The sequence below is a fragment of the Dama dama genome, chromosome 18 (genome assembly GCF_033118175.1).
Source record: "Dama dama isolate Ldn47 chromosome 18, ASM3311817v1, whole genome shotgun sequence".
Classification (NCBI taxonomy): Eukaryota; Metazoa; Chordata; class Mammalia; order Artiodactyla; family Cervidae; genus Dama; species Dama dama.
The window spans coordinates 87729347-87749192 of record NC_083698.1 but is presented as its reverse complement, the minus strand read 5'-3'; the positions used below and the strand labels follow the sequence as shown (position 1 = coordinate 87749192).

Genomic DNA, 19846 nt, shown 5'->3' with positions numbered 1-19846 from the left:
ACTTCCATCCACATGATCATGGGTGATGGTTTGACTGCAGAGATGGGGAGCTGAGGGCAGAGCTCTGAACGCTCTAAGGCCAAGAAGGAGATTTATACACCCAGACAAAAGCAGAGGGAAAAATGATGGATGAATCCATTCATTTCTTTAGGTGACTCTTCCTGAGAACTAATATAGGCAAAGCTGTTTTGCCTAAATGAATCGCACACAGCTGACCAAAAAGGTAAAAAAAAAAAAAAAAAGTCCTAGATCCTCTTGGACACTCAAATGCCATCTCCCTTGGGAAGTTTTTCCCATTCCTCAATTAATTGTTCTTTCCTCTGCACTCTCATGCCACCTATACTCTTCACAACTCTATTTTGTTTTTCCCTGTTGCAGTTTTTCACATGGCTGTCTCAACTGTAAGACTACAAGGCGTTCAAGAAGGCAGAAATTATCTCATTAATTTCATCATCAGCCACAACCTATCAGAGAATGCCTTTCTTTTAGTGGACTTGTAATAAAAATCTTGGCCTCATTAAGAAAGTCTCCCCAAACCTGTTTATTGTGCTAATTACTACAAGTGACCCTTGAAGACCTTCTGATACCAACATAACTCATATAATTCACAATAATATCTTTAAAAGTGAAGAACTAGAACAGCCCTCGAAAAGTCTCATGCCCAGCTGCCCATTTCCTGTAATGGGACCCAACTGGAAACAAGTAGGCGGAGGAGACAGAACCAAATGGGCAAGTCCCAAGAGAAAGACTACCCCACTTTACAAATATCCATTAAGTTGCAATTCAATTAAAGTATCTGAAAAGAATTCATAAGTATCAGCAGACCCTGTAATTGCTTAATTAAGGATAGAAGCCTAGCAAACACAACCACAGTAACAGCCTGATTCATTAGCACCTCTGTGGTAGCAGAGTGGGATTTCTCACTTAAACATACACTGGCGTTAATTGTGTAACTTGGTCAGGCACTGGTAATCAATGGGGATCCACCATTCCTGAGGACGATATTCCTGTTCACCTTCCCTCTCCTCTCTCGTTAAAGTTCTGGCTCTGCTGAAACAGGCACTTGATAGTCCTATTAGGACTGACTGGAGAAGAGACGTTACAGAGGGAAGGAAATGTGGTACTTTGTTCAAAGGCATTCAAGGTGGAAGGACATACAGCCAACCTTTAGCTCATCGGGCACACACATACCATCATTTATCAAACCCCAGACTTCTAGAGGCTCTCCTCCTTGCCTTATGACAAGGGAGGCAGTTTCAAGAGGACACTTGTAATCAAAGAGAAAATAAAAAATTGAAAAATGCCAAAGGGCAGGCAAAGAAAAGTCTCATTTCCTAGTCTTGTTTCATATGACTAGGTAACTGGTTAATTATAAGTCGCCTGCTGTGATCCACGTGGGAACACCCTGCCAGGTGGCTTGCCGCATCCTAGACGGTTTGTACTGTGAGTTCCACACCAGGTGACCGCCATCCACTGCCCACCACACAGACAAACCTGTCCTGGTCCACAATTCCTTGGACACGTTGCTGCCCTACCATTAAGACTGTGGAAATGTAAATGAGGTGGGATCAGTGAGTTAAATACAGGGGTCTAATCCTCATGATCTGAGGTAGAGCTGATGTAGCAGTCATAGGAAGAAAATGCATAATAAATGTAATATGCCTTAATCATGTCAAAACCACCTCCCCTCCCCTCTTTCCATGGAAAAAGTGTCTTCCACAAATCTGGTCCTTGATGCCCAAAAGGCTGGGGACTGCTGAGTTACAAGAGTCCAACTATCTGATGATATTAAGACTTCTTAGAATATTTTGCACTGAAATTTCAAATTATTACTCTCTTCTCATTCAGACATTTGATTTAATGACACTTTGATACCTGCTATGCTTAGCCAACAGGACAACTTCCTGAATTGTGCCCTCAGCATGACCCAGACAGCCCAGAGCTAAGAAAGTCATGCAAAATAAGGCAATGTCATACAAAGGTCTCAGCAATAAGACACTCCAGAGCCCACTGGTGCTCTGAAATAAAAATGTGAAACATGGGCCATGCAATCTGCAAATACGTGCCTCAGTGTTCCTTTAGACAAGGTACTAAGTAAAGATGACACACAGGACAAGTGAAAATGAACTAAAAATAAAGACAAAGTAAACTTGTTTCCCTGGTGGCTCAGTGGATAAAGAATCTGCCTGCAATGTAGGAGACCTGGGCTCAATCCCTGGGTTGGGAAGATCTGGAGAAGGAAAAGGCAACCTGCTCCAGTATTCTTGCCTGGGAAATCCCATGGACAGATATAGTTCATGGGGCTGCAAGAGTTGACACGACTGAGTGACTAACCCACCACCACCAGACTGCTTTTGTTCTAAGAGAAGATCGTGTATGAAGTGAAGTGAAAATCGTTCAGTTGTGTCTGACTCTTTGAGACCCCATGGACTACAGAGTCCATGGAATTCTCCAGGCCAGAATACTGGAGGGAGTAGCCTTTCCCTTCTTCAGGGGATCTGCCCAACCCAGGGATTGAACCCAGGCCTCCTGCATTGCAGGCAAATTCTTTACCAGCTGGGCCACAAGGGAAGCCCAAGAGTACTGGAGTGGGTAGCCTATCCCTTCTCACGCAGATCTTCCCCACCCAGGAATCAGACCGGGGTCTCCTGCATTGCAGGCGGATTCTTTACCAACTGAGCTATCAGGGAAGCCCTGAGATAGTGTATGGAGCTCACTAAATGCTGCTAGATGAAGAGAAGGAATGCTTTTAATGCCCAGGGAATGTTGGCCTTGTTAACTCAGGACAAGGACTGCCCATGATTGCCTGGAAGACTGAAATAAGTGCTCCTAGGAGGCGGCCTCCACAGTAGGTGGGGGACCTTGAGCACTGTCAGTTCTGAGGGGGTAAGGTCACCTGCTCCGCGGCCAAACCTGAGCCAGGTGCTGGGAGGACTGAAGGGCAAACGCTCTCAGGAGGCGCTGACCTGTTAGCTACAGCTGACTCTGCCTAGCCCCACCTGCTATCCCATCTGACCAGGCAATCATTCCACATACAGGGGTGCAGGAACCGTGACAGAGGCCAGCTGGCTCGGGCCAAATGCCACTCCCTATCAAGCTGTGGGGCCGTCTGCCCCAAAAAGGCCACATGAAAGTGGAAAGTGTCCACCCCACCTCGAAGTCCAGAGGGCTCTCCAAGAGGCTGGGAGTGATGAGACCAGCACATATGGGACTGCTGAACAATTCTCTCGACTTTCCCTTGAGAATCACAACGATAACGTCATTTCCAGCAGACTCCATTTTAACCAGGTGCAGGGCGCATTCCACGGAGAGTCACCAAGTTGTGTCATGTGGACCACTGTCCAGGTGAGCAGCTGGAAGCTGTGAGTATCATGTCTGTTTACACTCACATTCAGCTTTGGGGTTGGTCTCAGATAACCGAAGGGCCCTTCTCTCTAGGATCTCCAGCCCTGTTCTCCCTCTCATTCAATCTGTTTCCACTAGGTCACTGCCCGACTGATGACTGACTTGCATCCCCTCTGAGTTCCTGCTTGTGAGAATTCAGACCAGTGATTCTCAAGGTCCTGGTATCATCTCACTTCATCTCTTTAATGTCCTCACTAGCCAAGAAGACTTCGTTGAGTTTTACATTCTATAATTGGCACTATGAAGACAATAGGTATACTGAATAGCTTTTCTAAGTATTCATGTCATGTTCTGCTCTGATCCTAACAATTACAGTTTTTATAAAGGTACTCAAGATGCTGACATCCTTAGAATGTTCCCTTGACCCTTTAGCACTCAATTTTCTGCATTCCTTTTTCCATTCTGTTAGACTGTTATGAAGAGCCGTCTATTTTAAATTCTGTTTCTTCTTACCCACATTTACTCCCCAATAGTCTGTAATCTGTTAGCTGAATCAACCCTGATTAAAGGAAGAAAAATCTGTGACTTAGTAATCGATCAGTAGTATAAATCATTCCACAGTTTTTACCTACTCGATCTTTTAAGGTGAAACCCAACACTTGGCTTCCAGAAGACTGCTCTCTCAGGATTCTCCATCTAATCATCTCCATCTAATCATCTGTTTCAAGAACCTATTCTTAGTGTTGCCCTTGCTGGTGGACATCAAACTCTGCCCCCAAACTCAAGCCCTGGGCCAGTTTACTTTCTCTCCTATATTCAATGTCACCCCCTATCCTTGACCCCCGGAACAGGAAGTCTTCCTGTTAAAAACTCTTCTAACCTTTCCTCTTCTCTATCACCAGATTTTGGGCCTCTGTCCCTCTTGCTTCTTAACCACTCTCCCAGCCTCCAGCCTCATGTATTCTAACATATCTACCAAGATAAACTGTCTTAACACCAAGTGTGAGCATGGCATGCTCCTCATATCTTAAACAACTCTGAGGGTCCATAGCATGTTCCATGGAAGACTAGCTTCCTTCTCTATTTCCAGCCTCACCCCACTCTTCACTGTACCAAAGGATTCATGGTTCCCTGGACACATCACAATATACTGTACCTCTATATCTTTGTACCTGCTGGTACCTCTACCTAGAATATTCCTTCTCTTCCCCCCTCATCCTGTCCTTACAACATTACAAACTCATATCTCCTTTCAAACACAGCCCAGATACACAATCCCTGACCTCCACCCAACCAACCACTCCCTCCTCTGTGCTAGCTACTTCTGTGTCTTGTAAGTAATTCTATTTTCTTGCCTACCACCCAAAACTACAGTTTGTTCACGTGCCTGTCTCTCCTCTAGAGCATCTCAAGACCTAGGCCTGTGTCTTACCAGGATGCAGAGTTCCTTGCTCCAAACTCAAAGAGGAAAGCCAGTAGCTCTTCTTTCAGTGAGCGTTCTGCTAAGTCAGGAGGCAGCTGGGGCAGCTCCTTCTCTTGATTTATTTCAATTAATGTGGTAGCAGAATCTCCTAGATACACACAGTGCACAACTGTGCCATTCCACACGGAGTTAAGGAAAGCTCTGGTTATGAAGTCACTAAGTCTTTGTGAAAAGGGCAGGAAGGAAACATTTATTGATGATCTACTTTATGGCAGGCCTGCTCTGAACATTTATGCATCTCATTAAACTCTCGCAAAAATCCTAAAAGGCAAGAAATGCTCTCCAGTTAGCCAATGTGTAAACCAAGGCTTGACGAGAGTAAGAAAAACAACAACAAACATCGCTGAAGTCCCCTGCTCATAAACAGCAGAGCCATGGTTCAAACTGAGGCCTCCCTGCCTCCTCTCTCTCTCACGACTCTTCAATGTTCTGTATCCCTGCCAGGATTCTAAAGAAATCAGAAGATGCATAACACAACTGCATAGAGGATGGCAGGAGAAAAATGTAAAAGCTTATATTTTTAGCAGGTATTAGCTTCTGTAATCTATCTTTCACTATGTAAGGTAACTCAAGCAATGCCTTTTGAATTGCTAAGCTTAGAAGAATGCCAAATACACAGGAGAACCAGTGGACACCAAGGCCAAGTGATCAGGCTGCCTGTGTCTGAGCAAGGTACGACCAAAAGGTTCTGCAGGAATACTCCAGCCAAGACAGGTCTAAAGCCCTGGGCAGGCTCCATTCAGGTGGTTTTATGTTGGGAAGCCAGAACCTCAATGTTTTCTTTCCTCTATAGATCTGTGGCCAAGTTTCCGGGAACGAATAATGCCGTTTCTCTTTCACACCTCTGGGATCAAGCTCAACGCTGCCAAAATGATGCTTTTGTTTTGCAGGCAGTGAGCAAAGAATGAGTGGAATATCATACCTCAAACCCTGTAACAACAAGAATTCACTGCTAAGAAACTCCTCCACTACGAGAACCTTAATAAAAAGGACATGAACGGCTCCATGAAAGGACTCGCACACACTGCCGTCCTGCCCCTCCGTTCACTTACAGCACACATGTGCAGACACGAAAGCATAGGCCTCCAGAGAGGTGTGGCTTTGTTGCAGCCTTCCTTCTCTAGAGCTGCCCCTGAGCTGTATATCATATATCCACTGGCCCCTTCAGAAGGCCTGTAGAGCCAGGCAGTGATCAGATGTTGCAGGAGACTCAAGGAGCCATGAGGGCCAAGCAGCAACTGTGAGCTTCATGGCCACGTGCTTAGGGAGTCACTGATCACACCTAACGATCCATTCAGCTGGGGTCTGCAGGAGACCCTAATTCGGGAAGACACTATCAATGCCTTCAACAAAAGGGAGGCTGAGGCAATGTGGCAGAGAAGGCAAAGGGGGCCCTTGGTTCTCTTCCCCTGTGGCAAATTCTACTCAGGAATTCAAGAGAAGTAGGGCTGAGGCAACAGGACAGCCCCAGAGAAGGCAGCGCGCAGCAGGTAAACACAATGGGATATGTCCTTTGGGAGTGAGTGAAAGTTTGTGTGCACAGGTGTGGGGTGACCCTCTCCCTCAAAGACCACAGGCTCTGCAAAGTACTGATGGAAATAATTTTCTTGCCTGCCAGCAGGGAAATAATGAAGCCATCTGCTCCTTGAATGCATACATGTATACTGCTCACAGAGCATGGTTCACACATAGACTTGCTGGCTTGTGAAATATTATTAGAAAAGATAAGGTAAGAAAGATGGACATTTGGTCAGCAAAGAAAAGGAGGAAGGCTTGGGACTTTCCTGACAGTCCAGTGGTCAAGACTGCCTTCCAGTGCAGGGGCTGCAGGTTCAATCCCTGGTCAGAGAGCTAAGATCCCACATTGTGCCTCTCGGCCAAACAAACAAACAAACAAACAAAACAACAGAACGTAAAATGGAACTAATAATGTAACAAATTCAATAAAGACTTTAAAAATGGTTCACAAACACAGCAGGGCGGTCTAGCCCAAATGGCAGACGCTAGCCATGAACACTCACTCCATGATGAACACTGTCTTAGGTCTGGAATTCCCTTCACTCAGGGTGTGAGCAGGTATGTGTCTTATACGCTGTCCTATGTGCCCACATCCTGCGGTTGGCAGGAATGAGAAGCAGGATGGAACCAGTGCTGGGTCTGCAGTAACAGCAGGATCAGACTAGGAGCTCTGTGTTCATGTCTCCATCAGAGATTGAAGCACCTACATGGGCTCCAAGTCCTATGGAAAACCCAGTGGGAAGGAGGGCATGTGACCTCCAGGGATGACTCCTGAGCTCCAGGAAGAATTTCCAGAACATCACATAACACAGGAGACTTACCCGCAAGCAAGAAGGTGATAAGGCAAGTTTCCTTTGGCAAATACAGCTTGAGACGAGAACCACTGAACACATACTCCACCACAGCTTCAGAACGACCTGCCCGCTGAAGGAAGGGCAGAAACTGCTTTGCTTTTTGGGTGTCCTGGGGGAGAAAAGAAGAACCATCAGAAAAACAATGGAATCAAAGTAAATGTTTCTTTCTCTCTGGTCTGGGGCAAAAAGTCTGGCAGATCACAGGAAGTTGGGTAAATAACCTTAGAATATCAGACATTTCTGAAACTATGACAAAAACAGGAAACCCACGTGACATTCACAGGAGAAACAGAGTTAACCAAAAGCTTCTAGAGCATTCTCAATGACTCTCTTCTCTCCTCTGTTTCATTACTAAAGCATTCAGCGATATAAGAGACTTCCCTGGTGGCGCAGTGGATAAGAATCTGCCTGACAATGCAGGGGACAGGAGTTCCAGCCCTGGTCCAGGAGATTCCACGTGCTGCAGAGTAACTAAGCTCAAGAGCCACAACTACTGAGCTTAAGTGCTGCAACTACTGAAGCCCGTGTACCTAGAGCCTGTGCTCTGCAATTAGAGAAGCCACCACAATGAGAAGCCCGCACATTGCCATGAAGATTAGCCCATGCTCACTGCAACTAGAGAAAGTCCTCTCACAGCAACAGACCCAGTGCAGCCATAAATAAATAAATAAATAATTTTAAAGAAATTAGGATGGTGGCTTGAAATGAGAATTTCACTCATCCAGGACAGGAAAAAGGGCTCTTTTCCCTCCTATAGAAAATTAAAGGAAAAGACCTACCATCTTCAAAGCTTAATCTAATCTTTTATTTTCAATTATAAAAAAAAAAAAAAAAAAAACATAACATCCAGGTTCCTGACACAGCCCCTAAATCCCTTTTCCAGGAAACACAGAACAGTTCATTGTCAGTCTTTAACAGGCTGTGTTTTCCTAACAAGGAGGAGAGTGTAGGCTTTGGGGGAGAGGGGGTCAGTGGGGAGGACCCAATGCTTTAAGCCCTGCTCTCTGTCTTTCCAGAGATGAGGAGAGATCGGGGCATGCAGCTCCTGTTCCCAGCCCAGGAAACCTGCAATAGCAGGATGTGATCCATGGGGACCAGAAAACACCACATCATGTCAGCACCAATAATTACAGAAATGATAAAAGCATGTGAAACTTTATAGGGATTAAAAAAAACTTTTCCCATGCATCAACCCAAAGTGCAAGCGTCTACCCTCAAGAGTACCAACTCATGGACCTTCTGAACCTCAGAGCTCTCAGCTTTGGAGGAGCTGAGAGCCATCAAATCCTTTCAGTCTCTCTAGCTAATTAAACAGATGACAGAGTAAGCAAGCATCGGGTATCACGTGGCATGTGCTGGGGGAATAGTCACTGGATGAATTTCAGAGGTTTGCAGCATGGCCAGCAGAGCCCCAAGCTCCCTCAGAGGACAGCAAGCTTTGCACACTTGCCCAACTCGGACGACAGAAGCCGTCTGCACTCGCCAAGCTCTTCCTTCCTAACTCTGCTCCTAGCAACAGAGCTATTGTACCTAAATTAATGCACATTAGATAATGAAAATTTAACAAGCCATCAAGTATTTGAGAGTCTTCACAGCAGCCAAAGGGGCTCCTCTCATTCAGAAGCCGTGAGGTAGGCTGGGATGAAAGCAATATTTATAGTAATGAGAGTCATCCTTCTCTTTAAACAGATTCTCGGAGAAAAGGAGAGACAGTCATCCATTCTCAATGTTTTTCTAAGGGCGCATTGGTAAAAGGTAAGGTAACAATGAGCTTTAGTGGGTTGGAAACTCCCCCAATGAACACTTAAACAATCACACACTCTTCTATCCATATACAGTGTGAAGATGCTTTTCTGGCGCTTGGCTGAGGTCCAGAACAGCCAAGCAAGACAAATGCTCCACAGGAAGGAAGGCACCACCTGATTAAAACCCTTGTGCATGCTAGTCTAAATCTGCAATGTTATTCCTGGGCTGAGCCAATAAGTCAACAACAATTATCAAATTGATTATCGCCAATCATGAGGCAACTTAAGGTCTCTAAAGAGAAGGCCTTTCCCTCGAGACCACAGTAATCTATATTTTTCAAAAACAGACGTTTGCTCATCACTGTCTCTTAGATGTATTTATCTGAGAGAAAGATGCTTATGGGAATAAAACCACACATACACACATGTACACCTCTAATGTTAATACTAAAAAAGTAAATGGCAGCAAACTTCTATTTTGCTAAATGATTACCTAGTTTATCAAGGGATACTTACTCAGAGAATCAGAGAGACATGAAGGGGCCCTATTATTAGCCATGTAAGACAGACAAAGACAGATGGACCGATAAAAATAAAACAATGGATGTTCCTCACTCCTCCTAAATCTCAACCTACAATTTAATCCTATTCCAGAAATACATGGGAAGAGAGCAAAGGGAATGTGACATGCCACCGATTATGATGATGAGAAGTAAAAGCCAGCTGTGACAACCGAAGCCATGAAAGCAAATTTTAAAAGCACACGAGAATTGGCCATGTCTCTTTCCAGAGGTAAAACTGTGAGACAAAATGTGAATCTCCTGATTCTCTTGAGCAGGTGATATGCCCATGGACCATCCATTAAAGGAAAAGATGGAAATCTTGCCCAAGGTGGTAGAGTTTTTGAAATAAAAAATTCTTATAAAGCCAATTAAATTGAATGCAATCACCAAAAGATGTCATCAGCTTTTTCAAAACTCATGTCACAGGCAGACAATGCTATCTGTCTTTCTTTGTCATCTCAAGTTCTTCCTTTGCTTGGCAAGTTCCTTTTCAATACAAAAATTCTCGAAATCTTTAGCGTTTGTTTCAGTGGCTCAAATGAAAAGACTGGAAAGACGGACTGACAGGTTCCCTCAAGTGATATAGTTATAAGTCATTCTCTGTGAATTTAGCGATGCAATTTTTTTTTTTTTTAAATTTTAGGACTTTTGCTTATCTTACTAGAAAATGGACTAAATGTTACGGCTAAACGATTGCCTTCCTAAGAGCCTGTGAAAGTACAGCAATGTGCTAGGCTCCAATACTCATTTCTAAAGGTTTCAGCAATAGGTAAATAAGAGAAAACATGATTACAAGAACCAGTATAATAAGAGCCCAGTTTAGGCCCTAATGAAGAGTTGAAGATGGCAGGTGGATCTCAAGGGCAGCCAAATGATAAAGTTGAAAGGATGTCATTAACATGACATTCAAAATTCTCTTCCAATAATTCAAAGCAGGACCTTCTAAGACTTGGTGAAATGACAGATTTCCTTATAACTCCAAACATATTTTTTAAAATAAAGATTAACGGCCTCAAATTTAAAGAAATAACAACATGGAAACTTAAGGCACAGGTAAGACTATTAAATATCAATATTTCTGTTTAGAAATACTGTTACAAAGACCCTCATCCTCAAGCCTTCTGTGGAGTATACCATCCTCAGGCTGGTTTTCATGAGGTCTGGGAATCTATTCGCTGCAGCTATCATAGTTGAGTTACACAGTCTCAAGGCTTTGAGAATGCATGTGGCTATATTAGCTATAGTTTTCTGTACTAATATTCCCCTCCACCAGTGTAAATAATCAAGAAGCAACTGTAATTCTGACCAGGTAAGTCTTCTTTGTTGCACTGGTAGTTTTCACATTACCTGTGCTCCAAAACAAACCAAATATTAAGTATTTTTCTGTCCTCCTAGAAAAGCTAATTTAAGGTTGCATTAGCTACATTTAACCTGCTATTGTGGATGGCATCTCTTTAAGGAATGTTTCTGCTTCCTCAATGCACCTTGAAATTGAGAAAGTAATGATGCAACAAATGTGCCTGGGGTGGCTTCATTTCAAAGGATGTTAATATCTATACCTCAAGTTTATAGGAGTGAGGTTTTGAAGGACCTGAAGAAAGGCAGGATGATCCTCAGAGAGTGGGAAAGGTTATAAAAACACCTTAAGCACACACTCCTACTCTGCCCTCACTTTGATGGTCAGTCTAAACCTCTTATAAATGTGGGTGCATGTGTCAATGCCTATAAAAGATCCCCTTCATCAGTGAGACTGTAACTTACCTCTAACAAAGTACTTTGCTGTGTAAGCAAACACATGTTTGAAATAATTGAGTATAGTGAATTACCAAGCTTGGGAGAGTGGGTAAGTTGTGGAGGGGGACAGGGTGGGGAGGAGAGCAAGGAAAGGAGAACCCTTACGTGGCGGTCACAGGGCAGAGAGCCACAAGAACACTACTCACACAGGTAGGTCCCCAGTCTCCTCCAAGAGCAGAACTAAACACAAATCAATCTCTCTAAATTCTGGAACACGGATTTTGGTTGTCAGTTTACAGTAGTTGCCAGCAAAGTGAAATCTATGATTTTTCCACTGAAAATAGCCACCGAGTAGGCTTTAACATGGGCTTCCCTGGTGGCTCAGTGGTAAAGAATCCGTCTGCCAATGCAGGAGACATAAGTTTGATCCCTGGGTTAGGAAGACCCCCTAGAGAAGGACAACCCACTCCAGTATTCTTGCCTGGAGGATTCCACGGACAGAGGAGTCTGGGGGGCTACAGTCCATGGGGTCACAAAGCGTCGGACATGACTGAGTGACTGAACAACAAGGCGTAACATCGTTGGGACTGGAGAGAGGCAGCCATTACAGCACACAAACCAGCACAGGGAAATGGGAATAAGTAAACCTATTAGTTAACAATTAACCACTCAGGATTATCATGTGCAAGTCTCAGATGGGAACTGTTAATAATGAAACTCACTAATTAGTTCTCATCATCACAATCACTCTTTGATTAACATCATAGGAAAAAGAACTAAAAACAAATACATGCAGAGCTTTTAATGGTACCATGGGGGTATTCAACTCCACAAGCACTTGGGAAACAGAACTCAAACATGATGAAGCCTCCTGCAGGTACAACTGCGTCCTGAACTGCCCACTCCAGCAAACCAGAAGGGTTCCCCCGCCTAAAAGAGCTGACAATCCTATAGCTGCAGGGCTGACCTGAGGCTAAAGGACTCAGGCGCATAAAGCGGTTTGGGTCCAACTAACCTTAATATTGAAGCAGCAAAGTATGTGTGTACAATTGGACAGACAGAGAGAAAAAAGAGAACATGGAAGTCAGTTCTAAGGTTACTGAAGCGAACACACACCCTCATTTTAAGCTGTACTGTGCTAACTTCTCATCGTAGGTATCTCTGCGGTCAGGGCACTCCAGCCCAGAAGAATCACTTCTGCAATCACACAGCAGGCAGAGCATAACCACATTCCTGACCAGAAAGGCAAAAAGGACCTCCATCACTCCACATTCCCTCCCTCCCAACCCAGAGGCTCCAGGGCCCCAAGTGATTTTTCAATTCACAGAGGAAATTTATGATTCCCTTCAAGGAACCAGCTGTCTAGCAAGACAATCTCCTGACATCAGTGGAGCCCTGAGAGGGGACACCTGGGAATGCCCCCAGCTCCAACATGACCACAAAGTTCCCCTTCCCTGGCTGGTCTGCCATGCTCCATGGTGAAGCATCTGTAAAGGGGGCTGGTGAAGGGTGTAAACAGCAGTGAGGTCAAGTTTACCAGCGATGAAGTGAACACAGGAGAGAACCCTAGAAACAAAACCACTCTGGCTGGGAAAAAAATCCAAGAAGCCACGCACACTACCAAAAACAATAAAAAAGGTGTTGCAGCTGGGCCATCAATAATCTCTCATTAAGTGTTGTCTGTGGTTTACAGTTTCTCACAGAGTTTAGTTAGCTGGCACAGTGCCTCACTCAGGCCTTCAAAGTGTTGGAACATAGGAGAAACCATGTTTCAGGCTCTGGGCTCCATTCCTGGGAGGAATGAATCAAGAGGACATTTGCAGGAGCACTATGTTGGAAGAAAGCCCTAAACTTGAGAGGCTGCATTCTAATCTGTAGCACACTCAGAGAACATGACCTTCGGTTTTCTTCCTTGCTTCTGCTTCTTCACCAAATAGTAAGGGAGGGTAGCCTAAAAATCAGAGACCAAACGGCAGAAGGAGACTGTGGGGTGCATTTCCCACGCTGGAAGAAGGAGACCTCCTCGGTATCCCCAAGGACTTCCCTGGTGGCTCAGACGGTAAAGCGTCTGCCTGCAATGTGGGAGACCCGGGTTCAATCCCTGGGTCAGAAAGATCCTCTGGAGAAGGAAACGGCAACCCACTCCAGTACTCTTGCCTGGAAAATCCCATGGACAGAGGAGCCTGCTAGGCTACAGTCCATGGGTTTGCAAAGAGTCGGATATGACTGAGTGGCTAAACTTTCTTTCTTTTCTTTGTATCCCCAACATGGAGGGGAAATTTTTTCTACCACCAGACGTGAAACACCGAGAATATGTCTGCCCTCTACAACCCTGAAAAAAACAGGTGTCTGGATATTTTTATTGGGTTGGTCTTGCCCACCATCTATTTCTGTTCCATGAAGTACAACACTGAGAAAAGAAAGTGGGACTTGGCAAATGCTAAGAAGAAAAGACACAATCGTGTTTAGGAAGAAAACACGCAAAGCAGCATTACAACAATCATAGCAGCTCAATTAAAAGAAAGTCAAATCCTGTTCCAGAAAGAGATTAGAGGACTCATAGAATATGGTCAGAACTTCATCTGTCATCACCCCTAGCCAAAATCTCCCTCAACAGGGGACTGGATAAGCAAATTGTGGTCCACTCACACAATAGACTACTACTCTGCAATAAAAAGGAGGTAAAAACATGGATGGATCTCAAATACATGATTCCATTTCTATGACATTCTTGCAAAGGTTAAATTGAAAAGATACATTACAGATCAGTGGTGGCCATGGACCAGAGGAAGGGCTGAGGACTGACTCCAAAGAGGATGGAAGAATTGTGTGTGGGGGCGGTGGGAAATGATGAAAGCCTTTTATCTTGACTGTGGTGATGGTTACATATATCCATGTTTATCAAAAGTCCATTTACACCTAAATTAAAAAAAAAAAAAAAACCACAGGGAACTCTACTTAATGTTCTGTGGTGACTTAAATGGGAAGGAAATCTAAAAATGAGGGGACATATATATACATATAAATGATTCACCTTGCTATACAGCAGAAACTAACACGACATTGTAAAGTTACTATGCTCAAATAAAAATAAAACAACAACAATAAAAAATAAACAAGAAAAAAATGTCTTGGGTAGGTAGACTATGCAAGTTTTCATTTTTAACTCAAGAAAATTTTCTTAATCAACTAGTTTATAAGTATTTCACAGTGAATAAAAAGTTCAAAATTCAGTACTCAGTAGGTAAACCACTTTAGCTATTCAATGCTTAGAAGTACTTTTAAAAATTTAAACTGAAAATAGTTTGAATGAGAAAGCAAAAGGTTAGAAGAGCATAGAAAAAAACTTACATTTCCCAAAAGCACCATAAGAAAGTATCAGTTCTCAGGCAATGGCTAAGAGTAAGCATGATGCCATCCTCAATTGGCTATACAGAGGAAATGTTCTACTCAAGCAATGAAAAGAGTACTAAGTACATACGTCTATTGACATTTCTTTTCTACCTTGAAATAAAATCATTCTGTGATCTGGCTTAACGTGCATAAAATAATACCCAATTCCCAATCAAATGAACATTCTATATAGGCTCAAAGATAATTCTTTTACTGAAATGACTTTCAGTTTCCCAAACTTAACTGGCTGAAATTATGCTGCAAGAACCGTTCAATTTAAACTTTAGAAATGAAGTCACAGCCTTTGAGAGGAAAAACCTGCACTTGATCACCAACAGGAAATACAATGCCTTTGGTTATTCTCTAAGACCCCCCCAAAAAAAAAAAAAAAAAATCTACTTATAAGTTTAGTGTATAGAAAGTGCAGTTGATGATATCTCTATGCCTCAGACAAAGAGAGTAGAGTCTACACCTACGTAGGAAGCCTGCTCTCTTCCTATTTCAATCTTCTTTCCCTCGCGTAGATAACCAAGGCAGTGCCAAGCCACATCCCTGCTCCAGTGTGCCAATCCACAACTGTCTCAGAGTTATGGCTCATAGTCTGTGGTTTTCACAAATAAACTCCACCTTCTTCCCACCCACTACTTCACCCGAACTACCCCATCCCCATTTCTACAGACTCTAGCTCTTCGACAGATGACTATTACAATCCTTGGTTAAAGAATTCAGTGTTTCTCAAATCACAAAGATACTCCGTGTTTCTAAAATCATGACTTTTTAAATTCCAGCTCTCCTTGGAGTGACGCAGTCCTCCTACTGACCTCTGCATGAACGGTGGCCCGTGGGGCCTGATACACAGCAGATGTCCTGGGCTGACCTTGGAAATTCCCTTCACATCCTTTCCTAGGCTGTATTTCCTGAATCCATGTCTCCCTCCTTAAAAATCTTCCTCCTGACAACCTTTTCCTTTAAAAAAGAAATCCTATTCTTTTTTGGAGCAAATGTTTTATCTTAGGTCAGGTAAGTAAACATAGGATTGCTTTTGTAGATTTTATTTGGGTAAAAGACTATCCTAATCATGAGAACTTTGAACAACAGATAAATTCTTTTCATAATCCATGAGCACAGCAATATACTCTGTTTCTGACACCACTGGGTGCTTTAGTTATGATATGAAGAAAGATTTTATTATGAAACAGTTATATTTGCTCACGAATATGGACACAAAAGAGACTTCCCTGGTGGCTCAGACGGTAAAGTGTCTGCCTACAATGTGGGAGACCCGGGTTCGAGCTCTGGGTGGGGAAGATCCTCTGCAGAAGGAAATGGCAACCCACTCCAGTACTCTTGCCTGGAAAATCCCATGGACGGAGGAGCCTGGTAGGCTACAGTCCATGGGGTCGCAATGTTACCAATTTATAACAAAAAATGTTTAAAGGGGAAGGTATATCTTCCCATTATTTTAAGGCTAGTTATTTCTCAAAAAACAAGTAATTTACCCAAATTGTAGAAAAACCAATTTATATCAAATAGATGATTACAGTGATAATAGTTAAACGGTAGTATTCCTATTTTAACTTGTTAAAGATAAACACAACCAACGGAAATATGAGAAAAGGGCCATTTGTTTTTTTAACAATGCTACTGTTACTTTTCTAAGAAAAAAAGAATTCTAAGTTATCATAGGAATACTGCAATAACCATCATGTACATTTCCAGAAAAAGGACATGAGAAAGGTCTAAAAACATGGCTTATACATGGGATGTGACAGTGTGAGTATGGAACAAAGCCCATCAGCCAGTGTCTGTAACTCTGAATTATCAATTCTGAGGCTATGATTAAAAAGTAACACACAGGTCTGAAACACAATTTAAAAGAAAAATTTAGATCAATTTGTATCACTTCTGAACTCTCTATATGCAAGAGGTGAGAATTTATTATAGAACCACAAAATGGCTTGAGAGGTATAATTAAAATAATACGTGCAGAGTAAAGAATTTAAAAGACGGTCTTATGAAGCACAAGTTTTCATTTCATGGGCAAATCAAGAACTCAGAGGCAAGGAAATTGATGCCATGCTAAACTCTGCCCCACCTGAGACAAGAACACAACTTCAGAAAAGGATGGAGGAGGGGAAAGAAAAAAAAATCAAGCAACCTAGGACATAAAAAAATGAAGATAAATGTTAAATAAAGGTTAGGTGATTAAAATAATCTCAACATCCCCTAAAAGTATAGGGTTGGCCAAAAGGTTCAGGTTTTTTCCTAACAATCTTTTTGGCCAACCCATTACCTGGAACATTTATCTCTGCTTGCAGACATACCAATTTAGGTTCAACAAATTTAAGTAAAAAGCACTGTGGAGGACATAATATTTGCATTTTCAAAGCATTAATGAAACTATTATAAAATTTGGAAGGTTAAATTCAAGTTTTTGAAACAGAGAAAAAGGACATCCATTATGGTAGAAATTATTAAGACAAAAATGGTCAGTGTATAAGAATGCATTAAACTAAAACTTAATCATTTTACTCAATAAAGATTTATAGGTAAATAATGATACTGCTAAATCACTCATGCTAACCTTTAGTCTAAGGATCTATTTTGCTCTAAGTAGAATTGCTCTAAGAAAATAACTTAACTACAGACTATGATTTAGCTAAAGGAACCAATGATTTTTTTTTGTGAAAGGAAAAAATAATCCAAATAAACTAAATATCCAACAACATGCAAGACAATACTAGGTAGATAGTAAGGTAAAAGAGGAATATTCGTGTGGAAGATAATTAAGTAGAAAAAGGAATGAAGCACCCATTATGTGTCACTGTTCCAGGCACTGACTCCACAGTTAAGAATACAACAGTGGAAGTCTCAGTTCTGAAAAAACCTTCCATCACTTACAAAAGGGAAGGGAGGAAAAGAAGAGAAAATGAAGAAAGAAAACAACCCCATATTTTGATGACAGATGTAATCTTACTGAAAATTTTCTGGTAGTACTAGTAGAGATGATTGTCTTCCTTTGGCTTATTTATATTCGAGGCACTTAAAAACAAAAATTTTGACAGAAAACCTGTGTTAAGAAGTATGAAAGTTTTTGTTTTTTAAAGAAGAAAATATATTAACATTCAGGGGCTGATTTGATTTTGCCCAGATAAACTTGCAAATTATTCTGGTCAGATAATTTAAGAGCCAAGAGTCAACATTCTCTTGAGTGAATTAGTTCTTCCTAATTGTTCCATATATTTTGAGACAAATAAATATTATGGACACTGTAATAAAGCCTGGAAACTGATTTGGAAAACGTCCCAACCTAAAACTGTGTGAGAAACATGATCCTCCTTCAAAAACAGCATCTGAAGCACAGAGCTTTATGGCACTGATGACAGCAAACTAAGCTCTTCTGAGGAATGAACGTTTAACTTAGATAATTGTGGTGGAGAGCCAAAAGGAGTGTTGACATTACATGGAAAAACAAAAATCACGTGTTAACACGATGTGAGAATAAGAAAAATGTGTTCCTAGTAAAGTCAGCAGTATGATGTAACGAGCATGACTCTGGGCTCAGAGATATTTAACTAAAAGTACCTAGAAGTGTGGCGGTCCAGTGGTTAGGAATCTGCCTGTCAGTGCAGGGGACATTGGTTCAATCTCTGGCCCGGGAAGATTCCACATGCTGAGAGGCAACTAATCCAGTGCGCCACAACTACTGCAGCTCTTGAGCTGCAACCACTGAAGCCCACACATCCTAGCGCCTGTGCTCCGCAACAAGAGAAGCCCCCAAAATGAGAGCCCCATGTACTGCAACCAGAGAGTAGCCCATGCTCACTGCAACTGGAGAAAGCTCATGTCCAATTACAAAGACCCAGTGCACCCAAAAATAAATTACAGCATCGAAACATGTATATTATCTATAGTGGAACAGATCACCAGCCCAGGTGGGATGCATGAGACAAGTGCTCGGGCCTGGTACACTGGGAAGACCCAGAGGGATTGGGTAGAGAGGGAGGTGGGAGGGGGGATCGGGATGGGGAATACATGTAAATCCATGGCTGATTCATGTCAATGCATGACAAAACCCACTACAATATTGTAAAGTAATTAGCCTCCAACTAATAAAAATTAAAAAAAAAAAGTACCAGAATTCCACATATACAAGAAAAATGTGTAATAACAGGCTAAACAATAATGAAACTATCCTTAAAGAAAAATAACTTAAAAGTTGCTAGACATGTTGTGTCTTGGGGTACACTTGGGAGTTGTAATTCTTCCTAAAGAAAAATACAGATTTCATGCTGCCCCCAACCAGTGACTTTACAACTTGGATATGATGTGTTTGCATAAGGATACTGTACTGAAGTTCCCAATGTGAGACTCCCAGGTTGTATACTACCAGGGGAAACCATGTACCTCAGAATATGTTATGTACCCCAGAATATGTGAGTGATGGCAGAGAATTCAGACCAAGGGTTTTGGTCAAGATATTTCTTTTTCAGCTAAGGACCTCGTATCATTGCCATTTCTGTCTCCAACGGTGCATATGTATTAATAATTACGGTTGTCACTAGTGTCATGAGGCTCTTACTTTTTAGTCTCTATGATTTTTCCCCTCACAGCTTGGGAAATTCCCTTTAAAGATTCTTTAAAATTTGGAGATAAAGGGCTCGGCCTAGGGACCCCTCTTCTTCCTTAATTCCCTGGGTAATTTTGTACACTCACCCAACAGGACTAACTCATGCATGAAGCCCATCCACTTTTCTGGCCTTGGACCATTTCAACAGTCCATGGTTACCTCAATTTTAAAAGGTCTAGAATCGCAAACCCTTGTGGCATATATTTGGGAGGAAAATCATCATACGGGAAAAGCAGCATCAAGTTATTTGCGCTGGACATTAGGATACACACGCATGACACCCACCTTTCATCCTCTACCCGTGACCTCCAGATCCAGGCAATGGCAATTCTACTAGTTTTTCTATCAAAGTAGATCTCACACTTATCTTTGTTCATTCCCTGCCAAAAACCTAGTTCCAGCCACCATTCAGTCCTCCCCCAACCAGGTAAAGATACTAAAGCTACTGTTCATTCCACAGAGTGGCCAGAATGAAGTGAGAGATGCTGACTTCATTACTACACTTGTGTGTCACTTTCCACCACGGGACCTTCTGGTACATAATTATATCCTTCAGCCCTGAATGAAACCTCCAACTAATT

The 19846-nt window shown here is 42.4% G+C and overlaps 1 protein-coding gene across 1 annotated transcript in view; it reads right to left on the bottom strand.

The window, feature by feature from the left end:
- SND1 (staphylococcal nuclease and tudor domain containing 1) overlaps window positions 1-19846 on the bottom strand; it is a 414480-nt gene that overhangs the window by 144721 nt on the left and 249913 nt on the right. The window contains exon 15 of the mRNA XM_061165737.1: window positions 7168-7309. Within this exon, the coding sequence (XP_061021720.1) occupies window positions 7168-7309 (142 nt within the window). The remainder of the gene's footprint in view (window positions 1-7167; window positions 7310-19846) is intronic.